At 33.0% G+C, this 15000-nt stretch overlaps 1 protein-coding gene across 1 annotated transcript in view; it reads right to left on the bottom strand.

Annotated features, from left to right (window-relative positions):
- LOC136850353 (DE-cadherin-like) overlaps positions 1–15000 on the bottom strand; it is a 154595-nt gene that overhangs the window by 90563 nt on the left and 49032 nt on the right. The window contains exon 2 of the mRNA XM_067123973.1: positions 1457–1686. Within this exon, the coding sequence (XP_066980074.1) occupies positions 1457–1686 (230 nt within the window). The remainder of the gene's footprint in view (positions 1–1456; positions 1687–15000) is intronic.

Raw genomic sequence — 15000 nt, 5'->3', positions numbered from 1 at the left:
TGAGTGGGGATATGGAGTCTCTAACGGTTGTGTATGTTCGTCAGTACTGTTCTTGTAGTATATATATTTGTGACTTCTCACACTCTGTATCAGTCCTTCGTCAACGGCTTGGAAATAAAGTCGAAACCGGTCAGGACCTACACCTGTTTCTTATTTTTCACCTGTGGTAATGTGTGATATATATATATATATATATATATATATATATATATATATATATATATATATATATATATATATATATATATATATATATATATATACACACACACATATATATATATATATATATATATATATATATATATATATATATATATATATATATATATATATCACAGGTGACTCAATAATTTTTTCGGTATTTTCAGACAAAATATAATCCTGTAATTTAATTCACGCATGTTCAAATTTGAATATATACACAAAGTGAAGTTGTGTGGCTATTTTGTGATCATACATATGTGTAGGAACCTGTACAGAAGCAAAATACCTTTCTCTCCTTCTTCCTACCCACGCACACACGCACACAAACACGCATCCATACACACACAAACACACATAAACGAACACACACACACACAAGTACACACAAAATACAACCATCAACAGAATTGTTTCCATGTCTTCCAGAAATTGTTGCTCACTTCACATTATACCCCAAAAGAAATGGGTAACGAAAATGAAACACCATGCTTTGCCCTTGTTCTCTTAATGAATGAGAACCTTGGACTTCCTGTTTTATGGAAATATTACCCTTCTCTTGATTAAGCACCTGCTCTTTTATCGTCTCTTTCCTGAGATTTGACAACTTCAGTTTCATCAATATTTCACCCATAATTAAGTATTAGCGAGCTAGTCAATTTTCATACTCAATTTTCGAACTGTATTCGACTCCAGTTTCGTAACCGCCATTAAACTAATTATTAGCATTATTATGAAATGCAATATGAAATTTAGGCCAAAGGCCAAGCGATGAGACATGTGAGGTCATTCAGAGCCGAAAGGCAAATCGAAGGTGATGTTTTCAAGATGCAACGGGTGGAAAACTTCTCAGTTGCACTATGAAACAATTGGTAGGAGAGGGTGGAAAGTAGATGTAAGAAAGAGAAAAACAATGGAGGTGCAGTAAAAGGAATGAAATGGGTTGCAATTAGGGGCTGAAGGGACGCTGCAAAGAACATAAATTAACAATTGTTGGGAGAGGGTGGAAAGCAAGAAGAAAGAAAGAGAATATGAACGGAGGTACAGTAAAATGAATGAAAGGAGCTGCAGCTAGGGCCCGAAGGAACGCTGCTAAGAACATGAAGTAATGCTTACAATGCGCCACGTGAGGTGCACTGACAGCACTACCCCACCCCACAACAGGAACTAGCACTTTTATTGTTGGTGTTTCCTGTTACTACTTGCGACGAGACAAGAGTCAGAAGAAACAGAAGAAAATCCTCGGACTTACCTGAAGGACTGGAGTCCGGACTGGGACATCCTCACGGACTTCCGCTCTGTATTCTGACTCCGAGAACTCCAGCCTCGGGAGGCCAATGGTGTTCCGTCGGTGAAGATGACGATGGAAGCGACGAAGATGATGACGATGATGCTCTTGATGACCTCGTCGAGGGATTCTAGGGTAACTTGTGTCTGGAAGTCTGCTTCCTCGTCCAGAGCTTCCGTTGAATACATCAACTGCTGCAGGAAAACGGAAACGACAACTTGAGTATCCGTTGCATTGCGGCAACATTTCGTTTTGTAACCATTATGGGTTGCTTCTACTGATACACCTCAAAACACTCTTGTTCTTGGAAGGATCTTAAGACTGAAACGAGAGAGTTTTTGTACATAAATATCCCCTACACTATTATTATTATTATTATTATTATTATTATTATTATTATTATTATTATTATTATTATTATTCGGAAGATGAACCCTATTCATATGGAACAAGCCCATAGGGGCCACTGACTAGAAATTCAAGCTCCCAAAGATTTTGATTCTCAGTAGGAAGTAAGAGAAGGTAAAGGGAAACACAGAAAGAAGAGATCTCATTTATTAAAAAGAAAAAATAAGTTAAAGAACAAATTAACAGAGTACCCATAACGTGGATGATATTGGATAATATTTTTCCACTAATCTGGAATTATAACAGGACAGATGCAAGTATTTTCAGACGATTTATAACTACATCAATCTCTATTATTATTATATTTCTGTCTTTCTCTCCTCCTTCAAAGTGATTACTGGTTACAGAGCCTTGTGATCCATTCTTCAACTTCGCAGAGGGCGTGCAAGGGAGATCATTGCTACTGGAAAAGGGCAATTATTTAACATTTTCTTTCTGCTGTTTGCTTATAAAGAAACAACAGATTAACGCACAGAAACTGCCTGAAACATCATCTCCTCACAACCTCACTTTTCAATGAAATAAATGAAGATGCTTGATTAGAACCTGAAATGTTCAAGTCAAGACGCGATGCCCTTCTATCCTAAAACAAGTCACCTAGTAGTTTAATCATTTTTTTATATTTTTATCTATTTATCTATTGATTTATCAATTTATATGTTTTCTCTTTCTGATAACTGATCTCTTTTCTGTGTATTTCATCTTATTTTCTGTAACTGGAATTTTGAATTTAAAGTCAATGGTCCCTGTGGTCTTGTTCTATATGAATAGGGGTTGATCTTCTGAATAATAATAATAATAATAATAATAATAATAATAATAATAATAATAATAATAATAATAATAACCTGACTTGCCGTTGACAACTCGATTATTTAGTCGGAGATAACATCCTGTGGCCTTGCATTAAATAGCCTAATTCTCGTAAAACCATATTACTCAATGTATTACTTCCATTCTTCTCATCTTTTGTGACTCACGAACAACGCGCATTTTCTTACCCACAATCTCTTACTCAGCCTAGCTACTAAGGTTAAATTTTGTCTTCCCTTGGTAAATATACACCTACTTATCCTGCAATGCTGCAATGTTCAGTTTGTCCCCAGTTATCGTGATTTAATCTAAACTTTTCCGCAGGATTTGTAGATGCAAGAAGAGGTCCAAAGCATGAATGTAATACATAACATGGAAAAACCTAGAGAGACACACACACATGCACACCACAGACTCTCTCTCTCTCTCTCTAAAATCGTTATTATACCAAAGATTTCTGTCTCAATAACCACATGGGCTATTTAGCGATACAGGCACATGATAAAAAATAACGTCTCAGATGATTTTATAGAAGTATTATGTGTAAAGAGTTCCCTTGTGTACAAATCCATAATGACATTTTCTTCCCAAACAGTGATATGTAAAAACAAGCTCATGGGACAAGAAAATGTATCAGTGATTACTTAACCCAACGCGATACCGCTGAAGTCAACATTTTGAGGCACATACTGTATATTACGGATAAAGGGATGACACTAATCAAACGGAACAAAAGGGCGTTGCAAGGTTTATCTTCAAGACAAAGTAAGTGAGAGCTTCACACAAGTAACGAGTTTTATTAAAAAACATTTAATTCATTCTACCTTAACTAAAAATGAATGGAATCTGCTGATGTTTAATACGACAGATGTAATTTCAGTATAACAAAATGGGAGAGAGAGAGAGAGAGAGAGAGAGAGAGAGAGAGAGAGAGAGAGAGAGAGAGAGAGAGAGAGAGAGAGAGATAATACAATTTAGAGAAAGGAATATTTTCCACAAAATCGTGGAGACTAAAAAATATCATTCAGGTATTGGGGAGAGAGAGAGAGAGAGAGAGAGAGAGAGAGAGAGAGAGAGAGAGAGAGAGAGAGAGAGAGAAAGCAAAATTCACGATTAGGTAATTTTATCATGCATTTTGGGGCTGGTCTGACTTGCATGTCGGTGAGAGATGATGTGTGGTTAAATAATCGATTCATGTTAATATTATGAGTAAAAAAGCTGATTGTCTATGAATATATATTCAAAATAAAACCAATCATACGTTGTATATATAATATATTAGATATAATCACAAGAAGACCCTTTTTTGATTACTAACGTAAAAATAAAACGCATTACTATATAAGTAGATGAAACTAGATTGGCTGATAAAGCATGTAGCTTATTCGAAGATGGATTTGCAATATATGAACACACTCTCTCTCTCTCTCTCTCTCTCTCTCTCTCTCTCTCTCTCTCTCACGAACATGAACACACACACACACACATATATATATATATATATATATATATATATATATATATATATATATATATATATATATATATATATATATATATATATATATATATATATATATATATATATATATATATATATATATATATATATATATATATATATATATATATATATATATATATATATTATATATATATATTGTGATATCAGTTTTTATCTCTGCTCTGTTAAAGTAAACATTTGTTTATTAATTACCATTTAATGTTTCACTAGTTCATTTGAGCCTCGAATTCTTGGTTAGAGTTTTGTTTTGTTGTGCTTCCCCCACCGAAGGCTGTTATTTGTTAATTGGTACTCCGTTCATAAAAAGTTCTCTTTATTTTCATGTATGAGTGGTTCGTTGGTTTGACCTTCGGCCTTCTGCCACGTTGGACTGTTTAAGAGGTGATTTACATATTTTCGTCTGGATTGACAAGAGATTGCATTCGGCCTTCCTGTAGAGAAGATCTCGTCTTTTTTTTACGGCTCTGCTATATTTGGATGACTTCTTGCTTCAAGTGGGATTGTCTGCTGCTGATGATCAGTGTCGATGGATGCACATACCTAACCCCCTTCGAAACCTACGGGTGTGCTCTCGTGCTCTCAGGTGTACTGTGACCATCGTCATCGCCCACATGCTGAGCTCTTGCCAATTGTTATGGTGGCACCTCCAGAATCTTCCTGCGAACAGCCGTTGTCTCGAGATCTTCTGAGGGCCGTTAGGAGGCCTTTTTGGTCACGAAGAAGAGTGAGCATCTCATTCTGTGCCTTCTTTGTATCCAGAATCGACTCATTCCCTTAGTGTCCTGGGACGACCAATACGTCGAAGTGCCATTGAGACCGCCACTCGTTTGATAAGCTGCTTTAGTGTGGAGATTATTGCCTTGTTTTTGTGTCCGGTGTGGGGAACGTATCCATGTAATGGTATATTCCCGTAAATATTGTGCAGAGTTAGGTTAAGGTTTTCACTCTTTCTTTCATCTCCCACTTATTTCTGACTTAGTGCGGAAGTTGTTTTGTTTCCCCCTTCTCCTCGGCACTTTCTCTCTAACTATCGTTTACGTGATGGTTAACTGTGAGTTTGAATGGGAGTTGTAAGTGATTGTGTTCGCGCCCTCAGGCAGTAATTCGAGGATGTGTACAAATAATTCATTGTAATAAATCTAGACATTTACGCTGAATTTTTCAATTACCTCCTCAATAAAGTGTATTCTGTCTATGTTGCTGGTAAATCTTACTCTTTAGCTTGCAAGCTGTCGTAGTAAGGGTAATTTATTTATTTATCTATTTTTTTGGAAGGCTCAGAAAGTGCCTGGAAATGTTATTCGAACTTTAAAAAAAAAATAAAAAACAGCTTTTTGATAAATCATCTTATCGGAACAACGGAGTTTCTTAACAATATATATATATATATATAATATATATATATATATATATATATATATATATATATATATATATATATATATATATATATATATATATATATATATATATATATATATATATATATATATATATATATATATATATATATATATATACATATATATATATATATATATATATATATATATATATATATATATATATATATATATATATATATATATATATATATATATATATATATATATATATATATATATATATATATATATATATATATATATATATATATATATATATATATATATATATATATATATATATATATATATATATATATATATATATATATATATATATATATATATATATATATATATATATATATATATATATATATATATATATATATATATATATATATATATATATATATATATATATATATATATATATATATATATATATAATATATATATCAATCCGGCTCCAGCATTTATTCGTTTCTCTATTCCCGTATTTTATATGATTGAATTACAAGGATTTTTGTTTTTATTATTAATCAATATGCTTTGAAAATTAGAAAAATATACATATTTGTTTCATTTCCATACAGAGATTTCAATGATCATCTATAATAGTTTAGCTTTCCTTCACGCAGACAAAAGTGTCCTTTTTTATCAAGATTCTTAAACCTACTAATCCCTATGCAATACAAATCTCTGTACATTATTATTATTATTATTATTATTATTATTATTATTATTATTATTATTATTATTATTATTATTCTGATGATGAACCCCTATTCATGTGAAACAACCCCAGAGGGGCTGCTGGCTTGAAGTTCAAGCTTCCAAAGAATACGGTGTTCATTTGAAAGAAGTAACAGATGATAATGGGATATACTGAAAGAAGAGATCAGTTATTAGAGAGAAAAAAAAATCAACAAGTCAATAAATAAGTAGATAAAAATGTAAGTAAATGATCAAAATACAAGAATTGTTTCGTGGCAGTAATGCATTACAGCTATGTTCCTGTACTTTTTCTTTTAAACTTAAAATCGAACATAAAAACCTTCAACCACATTTTAGGCTTGACAGAACACATCTTTATAAGTTGATTTGATGATCCTTGGAGAAAATCAGATTTTGGTTTTCTGTAAAAGAAAACTATTGAGATGTTTATTTGTCTGCCCGTCCGCCCCCAGACCTTAAAAACTACTGAGACTACAAGGCTGCAAATTGGTATGTTGATCATCCACCCTACAATCATCAAACATCCCGAACTGCAGCCCTCTAGCCTCAGTAGTTTTATTTCTTTAAGGTTGAAGTTAGCCAAGATCGTGTGTCTGGCATGGCTATAGGTACCAACAACACAGGCCACCACCGGCACGTGGATGAAAGATTCATGGGCCGCAGCTGAGGGTTTAATGGGCAGTGGCTGAGGGATTCATACAGCATTATACCCTGTACAGAAAACTCGATCGCGCCGACGAAACTTCGGCGCATTTTTTACTTGTTTTAGTACAGAACTGAGGGGGGTAAGGTGGAGTGAGAGTCTGCAACGGATAATTGCTTCCACGTTGAGAGCCTTGAAGAGAGATGGCGTTGGTGGAGGAATAATGATTTACTTCCAGTGTGTTTATTTAGTGAAAAGGTTTTGTTTAAGGCCATTCCTTCTGGTAAGTAAGGGCTGGTGCTGTTTTAAGAAAAACTTGGATGCAGAGAGAGAGAGAGAGAGAGAGAGAGAGAGAGAGAGAGAGAGAGAGAGAGAGAGAGAGAGAGAGATCCAGATCCAGACAGACACAGAGAGATAGAAAGAGACAGAGACAGAGAGAGACAAACAGACAGACAGAAGACCAGGGATCAATTTTGCATGTAAAAGATTTGTTAAAATACAACGTAAGAAAAACTGACAAACAAGAGAGCATCCATCGATGGTCCAAGTCATAACTGCTATTAGGAAACAGAAACCTCCCACCACGAACCAAACTGTCTATCTAAAAGATATAAAAGAGAAATCTGTGGCAAAAGGGGACATCCACACCGGAGAACAGTATTGTAGAATTGTACTTTTCTCATGTACAGTTTCTATTTTTTTATCCACGTTTTGGGCTTTTTTTTTTAAGCTACAACATCCACTTGAACACAGGTGTCGAAGCTAACTGGATTTTTCCTCGGAAAACCTCATACTACCTTTGCCATTGTTCAGGGATTTTGCAAAACGTTAAATCTTTTGGCCTTCCAAGCTGAGTCTCTCTCTCTCTCTCTCTCTCTCTCTCTCTCTGATTAAGGACTAAGACTGAAAACAGAGAGAAAGAACTCTCCACTCATTTCCCAGACGTTAAACTGAAAGAAAGACGATTCAAATTCCTTATTCTTTAAGAAAAACTGGAAGATTTAGACCATCTAACAAAAATAGAGGGGAAAATCTTGTTGCATCAACCAAGTTTATTAATTCTCAAAAAGTGAATGAATATTCCAGTGCTTCCGAATATTCAAGCTGGCGAATTTAAGTAGAACTGAATGTAAAATTCAGGGCAAAGGCCAAGCGCTGGGACCTATGAAGTCATTCATCACTGAGGGGGAAGTTGAGAGTGAAAAGGTTTGAAAGGTGAAATGGGAGGAAAACCTCGCAGTTGCACTACACAACAATTGTCAGGAGAGGTTGCAAAGTAGGATGGAAGAAAAATATGAAAGAGGCACAGTCAAAGAAATGAAAAGGTTGCAGCTAGGGGCCGAAGGAGGGACGAGGCAAAGAACCTCAAGTAATGCCTACACAGCACCGCGTGAGTTGCGCTGAAGGCCCTAGGCCCCCCACGGGGTGAGTCGAATTGATATCATCTCCGCAATCCTTAACAAGAGATTACGACCTCGCTGGGACCTGATGAGAATTACTTCCAGTGGAAACGAGGAGAATAGAGTGTGAGAGATTTTGCCCACTGAATCAAGTGAGAAATGCAAAAGACGTTCGCGTCTAAGGCAGGGTGGTTGCATCTTCCCTTGCACGATACTGTTCATAGTGTGAATAAACTGGTCTGTTCACAAAGAAATTCTTTTTTGAAACGTGTGAAAAGAAAGGATCCATAAGAAGGGAAGTAGAGAGAGAACATGAAACTTGGTAGAGGGCTAGGCTACGTATGGAAAAATGCAAATTAACTATAAAATGATTCACGTGTATCCTAATCACATATGCAATATAAATACACATCCATGGACATAGTTTTACATTGTCTTTATTGATCATATATATATATATATATATATATATATATATATATATATATATATATATATATATATATATATATATATATATATATCTATATATATATATATATATATATATATATATATATATATATATATATATATATATATATATATATATATATATATATATATATATATATATATAAATATACCAAAAGTGGATCATCCTTTTACCAAATCCCTGCTCCAATCACAGCTTAGGTTCTACTTTTCCCACTGCGTGGAGAGACAAAATTATTGTAAACCCAAATTGTAAGGCAGTAGTCACTTGACCATGTCAGGGATTGGCCAAACAGCTGTCGTGACAGAAAACAATAAATAGACGGCAGCACTTTGTGTGTTCTTCAATGAAGATTGATATATGAGAATCGAAAAAACTCCGACCATATGATGATTCCTGCAGAAAACTTATTGGTGCCACTAAAGCAATTGCTTTTAACGAAAATTGTCGTAGAATAAACTATGCCTTAAAGGTGTATGTATACACATTTTATATATATATATATATATATATATATATATATATATATATATATATATATATATATATATTATATATATATATATAACATCATATCCTGAAATGCTATTTCAGTATTCATTAAAATTAGGAAATAAAAGCAGATATACTGCCTTAATTTCAGAATGGGATGAAAGATAATGAAGTAGACGGGAGCCTCCATATTTCACGAGGGACTTTGAACTTCGATTAAAATAACGGCCTTCAAAAATATTATCAATTCGGGATATTGGATTGTAACGGACGATTTAGTTGAATGAAACCAATTAAGCGCATCATGACTAAGCAAAATGTGTTAATATAATGCAGTTGGCGCCGTTCTTTTCAATGCATGGGTTACGAGTAATATTTATATATATTCGTTTCAATTTTTATCGGGAGCTTTTATCTACGGCCGAACCATCTGAATCCGAGGCAGTATTGTATTGCATAAACTTTACAATAATTATATTATAACATGGCAACGGATGGTAAAATTTATATCTATTTATTATCATTATTCAGAAGATGAACCCTATTCATATGGAACAAGGACAAAGGGGCCATTGACTTGTAATTCAAGTTTCCAAAGAATATGGTGTCATTCGAAAGAAGCAACAGAAGGCCACAGGAAATACAGAAAGAAGAAATCAGTTATTAGAAAAGTAAAAAAATCATAAATTAACAAATGAATAGATAAAATGTAAGTAAATTATAAAACATAAGAATTGCTTTAGGGTAGTTAGGCAGTCCATCTTCGATCAAGATTTTGAGGTTCCAATTGCACGACATCCTCTGAGAGGCTGTTCCATATTGGTGCTGGTGTTCAGCAAATCCGGTCGCTCTCGTCAGGAAAAGGGGATCAGGGATCAAAAGTGAATGTGAAAGATCTCTGTCAAAATACAACTTATGAAAAAGTGACAAACAAGAGACCATACATCGACGATCCAAGTCATAACTACGAATGTTAGGAAACAAACCTATCACCAAGAACCACGCTATCTAGAAGAGACAAATCTCTGGCAGAAGCAGACATCCACATCAAAGAACAGTATTCCAGTAAAGGAAGGACAAATGACCTAAAACAGGTTGCAATAACTCATCAAGATATCACACTCAAATATAGCTTTTGACTTCATTATCATGAGAGTTCAACAAAATTTGAGGAATTTTGAAAAGAAATAGAGAAACCATGGCCTCAAGTCTGCAGTGTTTCAGATTTCTAATTGCGAACGAATTATGTTAAATATCAGTCTAATATTTCTCTCTCTCCCTCTCTCTCTCTCTCTCTCCCTCTGTGTGTGTGTGTGTGTGAGTTTGCATATCATTCTCCTGACGCAGGAGGCTAATGGAATGAAGTAAAAGGCAAAATAGGTAGAAATAATATCAGATTCCCAAGGCAAAAATCATCCGGTATTTGGAACAGGCAACCTACAACTAAGAAGAACTAGGGCCCTAAAGAAATGCAACGCAAAACAGTTAACTCACAATAGTAAGCACATTGATGATAATTACATAATATAAAAAAATAAAACCACTTGAAAATAATTATCCTTAACCACAATCCGGAGGGTTTTCAGACGGTAGTCACCCGTAGCATGCTACCAGACGCACGAAATCGTAAACAATCATTGTAATAGCGTTTGTATTTGTTGTTTTGCTGCAAATTAACCTGTTTTATTTATATGATAATATTGTGATAGTAGCGATCCGTGATATAGATATTATGCAATTAATGTAACAACACAAATAAATAAACATAGGATAAGTACTATATATCGGGGTTTAGTGTTGCCAGAGGTATAAGCACTGCACTGATTGAGGATGACAGTCTTCTTTTTTTTTTTTTTTTTGTCATTTTCTCTAATTCTGTTTGAATCCGTAAAGGACAGCTACATCACAGTTGTGTATTATAGTTAAAAATTATTTGTATATTCGTCAGAAAACTAATCATAAAGAATGTTCATCATTTTTATGGTTCCGCTTACTATTCCACTAGCTGGGCAAAAAAAAAAAAAAAATGAGAGAGAGAGAGAGAGAGAGAGAGAGAGAGAGAGAGAGAGAGAGAGAGGCGTGACAGAATAAAAATTTTTACCTATGATTTATTCCTTCTAATTGTACATCAATAACATTGAGAGTAAGTAGACACAATCACAATATTGGTTGCAATATTAACCACATTTCTGGGTAATATTTTTATCAATGATCAAGCACCCAGCTGACAAGGGATACGCAATCTAGAAATTCAGATGAATTCTGCAGTGTTTGAAAAATGGTTTAAAACCCAGCTTCTTCCCAATATAGGGCCATCTGCCATCATAGTGTTGGATAACGCTTCTTATCATTCAGTTCGAATTAATAAACCTCCGACAATGTCTGCCAAAAGGATGAAGTTAAAGACTGGCTAATAAAAAATTAGTAAAGTTGCAAAGACATTCATGTAAAGAAAATGATTACGTGATTGACAGACTGGCAAGAGATCATGGACATAGTGGTTAGGCTGCCTACATATCACTGCCAGTATAATGCAACAGAACTGATATGGGCGCAGGTGAAATCATACGTGGCAAAGAAGAATCATTTTAAAAATCAGACCTGCTTCCTTTGGTCAAAGAAGCAATTGAATCCATATCTTCTGACAACTGGGCTAATGATGTGAGACATGCCGAAGATATAAAAAGAGATGACGCTTCAAGAGATGTTTGCATTGATAAATATATAGATTCTTTTGTTATCGATGTAGCATCCTCTGACGAGGATTCTTCATAAGTAATGTCTCCTCATACTTCGATTGTAAATAAATTTATTGCTTTCCCTTGTTGTGTGATATCCTGTTGAACACTGAAATTGAAATAAATTGAAATATAGATCTGTTTTTTCGAGAAAGTGGCAGAAATATCTTTAAAAATCTACATATAACAGAAATGCCACAGCAGTGATGAGTATCATATGACAGTGCTTTAAAAGCACAGGTAAATCTAATACTGTATAAATGTGTAATATATATATATATATATATATATATATATATATATATATATATATATATATATATATATATATATATATATATATATATATATATTTAGCTTTTATATATATATATATATATATATATATATATATATATATATATATATATATATATATATATATATATTTTGTATCAAGGTTGAGCTTTTGAATTGCTTTCTTTTGCCGTAATCCGTCTTTACCTCCTTGCTGTATCAAGGTTGAATTTTCACTGTTATAAAAATAGCTCATAATAAACATTCTTTAAATATATATATATATATATATATATATATATATATATATATATATATATATATATATATATATATATATATATATATATATATATATATATATATATATATATATATATATATATATATATATATATATATATATATATATATATATATATATATATGGGTGTAATAATATTTATATATATATATATATATATATATATATATATGGGTGTAACAATATTTAAAGAATATTTATTATGAGCTATTTTATAGCTGCACAGTGAAAATTCAACCTTGATACAGCAAGGAGGTAAAGACGGATCACGGCATACACGAAAGAAAACAATTCAAAAGCTCAAAACTATATCACAATTATATGACTTCGATAACAGCAAAGGAACAGTAATAAAAACTATAGTAGATGACGTAACTCAAGAACATTGCTCAGTACAGCATCCAAATAAACAAAACTGAAAATGAAAGCACATCTAGGTTTCCAAATTTCTTGCATCTATCATTTTCATATATTGAATTTTTTTTTTTTTTTTTTATCTAAAATTTAAGTGGGACAACAAAACTTCATTCAGAACTTTCTATTATAGTACACGTGCTTGATAACAGGCGCAAACAATGAGAGCTTGAAGTCAGAAGGTTAATGGTCAGTTTAAGAGGGGCAAAGTCTCTTCCTAAAACGGTCGTACTATAGTAACCCCCCCCCCGCCTTTCTTGTTTACTTGCTAACCTTGTTTACTCTTATTCAGTTTTCATCCTCTGGACTTTACTACTGAAGGTAATCTATTTCTTGTTTTGTCATTGTCATTTTTCAATCTTTAAAGCATTTTAATTTTGTAAGCTCTGTTGTCAGTTTTAATTAGTGTTTTTGTATCTTTTTAGCCAGAAAAGATGGGATATGGGTGATCCCGAAGCGCACCTATTAATAAATATATCAATGATGAGCTGACTGTTCTTCCTATCCGTACTCCCTACTATATATATGCATATATGTATATATGTATATATATATATATATATATATATATATATATATATATATATATATATATATATATATATATATATATATATATATATATATATATATATATATATATATATATATATATATATATATATATATATATATATATATATATATATATATATATATATATATATATATATATATATATATATATCTTTCTATCTATGCATCTATCTCTGTGTCTAACTATCTGTTAATACACACACTAACACACACATATATGTATACATACGTATATATTAACTTTATCACATACACAATTGTTCTGTGCATTAACTAAATTACTAAAAGGACCTCATTCAAACTGGATGGTATCTATAGATACCATGCAGTTTGAATGAGGTCCTTTTTTATATATATATATATATATATATATATATATATATATATATATATATATATATATATATATATATATATATATATATATATATATATACATCACGAAGGAAGCAGTAGGGAAAGGCATCCTCATCATCTACAGTTTATTTTCAATGCCGACGTTTTCGCGACGAATTCCAAGTCGCATTTTCAAGGCTATAAAATATAATATAATTTGCGATCATCAATAACAAATTAATGCAATGGCAACAGCTCTTTATGTAGTAAAAATATTTAAAACAAAACGCCTTATTCCAAGACAAGTCAATAATGAGTAAAAGGAGTTCACTAAAATCTTAAAACAACCTACCTATATGAAAGAAAGAACAAGACTAACATAAATAAGTACAAACAGAGTGAGGAAAACCAGTTGCCCAAACTAGGCTATAAACAATTTCACTGAGGACGATTGAGTATTTAACGACGGCACAGTCTTCCTGATAATTATGGATTCTAGGATGGTTAAGTCGTTGTTGTTCTGCACTCGGCCTAGGATGGAAAAATCCTTGCTGTCAATATAAGTTTTACATAATTTTGAATGATTTCGTATATTTGATTGCTCAGGATTAGATAACCTGCTACCTGTTCTATGACTTATGCCCCTGTGGGAATCTATGCGGACCTTCAACAGCCTCCTCGTGCATCCCACATATGTATATCCCGTGATCACATCCCGGGCAAGTGTACTTGTAAACAACGCTGGACGAAAACAGAGGACTGAGCCGGTCTTTGACTCTGAACAGAGACCCTATTGTAAAGGGATTTTTCGGGATGATTTTCAGGTTTAAAGCTGGAAAACTCTTTTGAATAATGGCTGTGCATTTTCTCCTAAAAGTATCATCATGCACGAAAGGGAAACTTGCATACATCTTTAGTTTCGGCACAGTCGATTCAGGTGTTGCCGGAGTCATTTTCTGTAGTAGCAGTTTATTTAGGGATCTGA

The sequence above is a fragment of the Macrobrachium rosenbergii genome, chromosome 22, assembly GCF_040412425.1.
Source record: "Macrobrachium rosenbergii isolate ZJJX-2024 chromosome 22, ASM4041242v1, whole genome shotgun sequence".
Taxonomy (NCBI): Eukaryota; Metazoa; Arthropoda; class Malacostraca; order Decapoda; family Palaemonidae; genus Macrobrachium; species Macrobrachium rosenbergii.
Note: the sequence above shows the minus strand (reverse complement) of the source record. Positions and strands in the feature narration are given on the sequence as shown.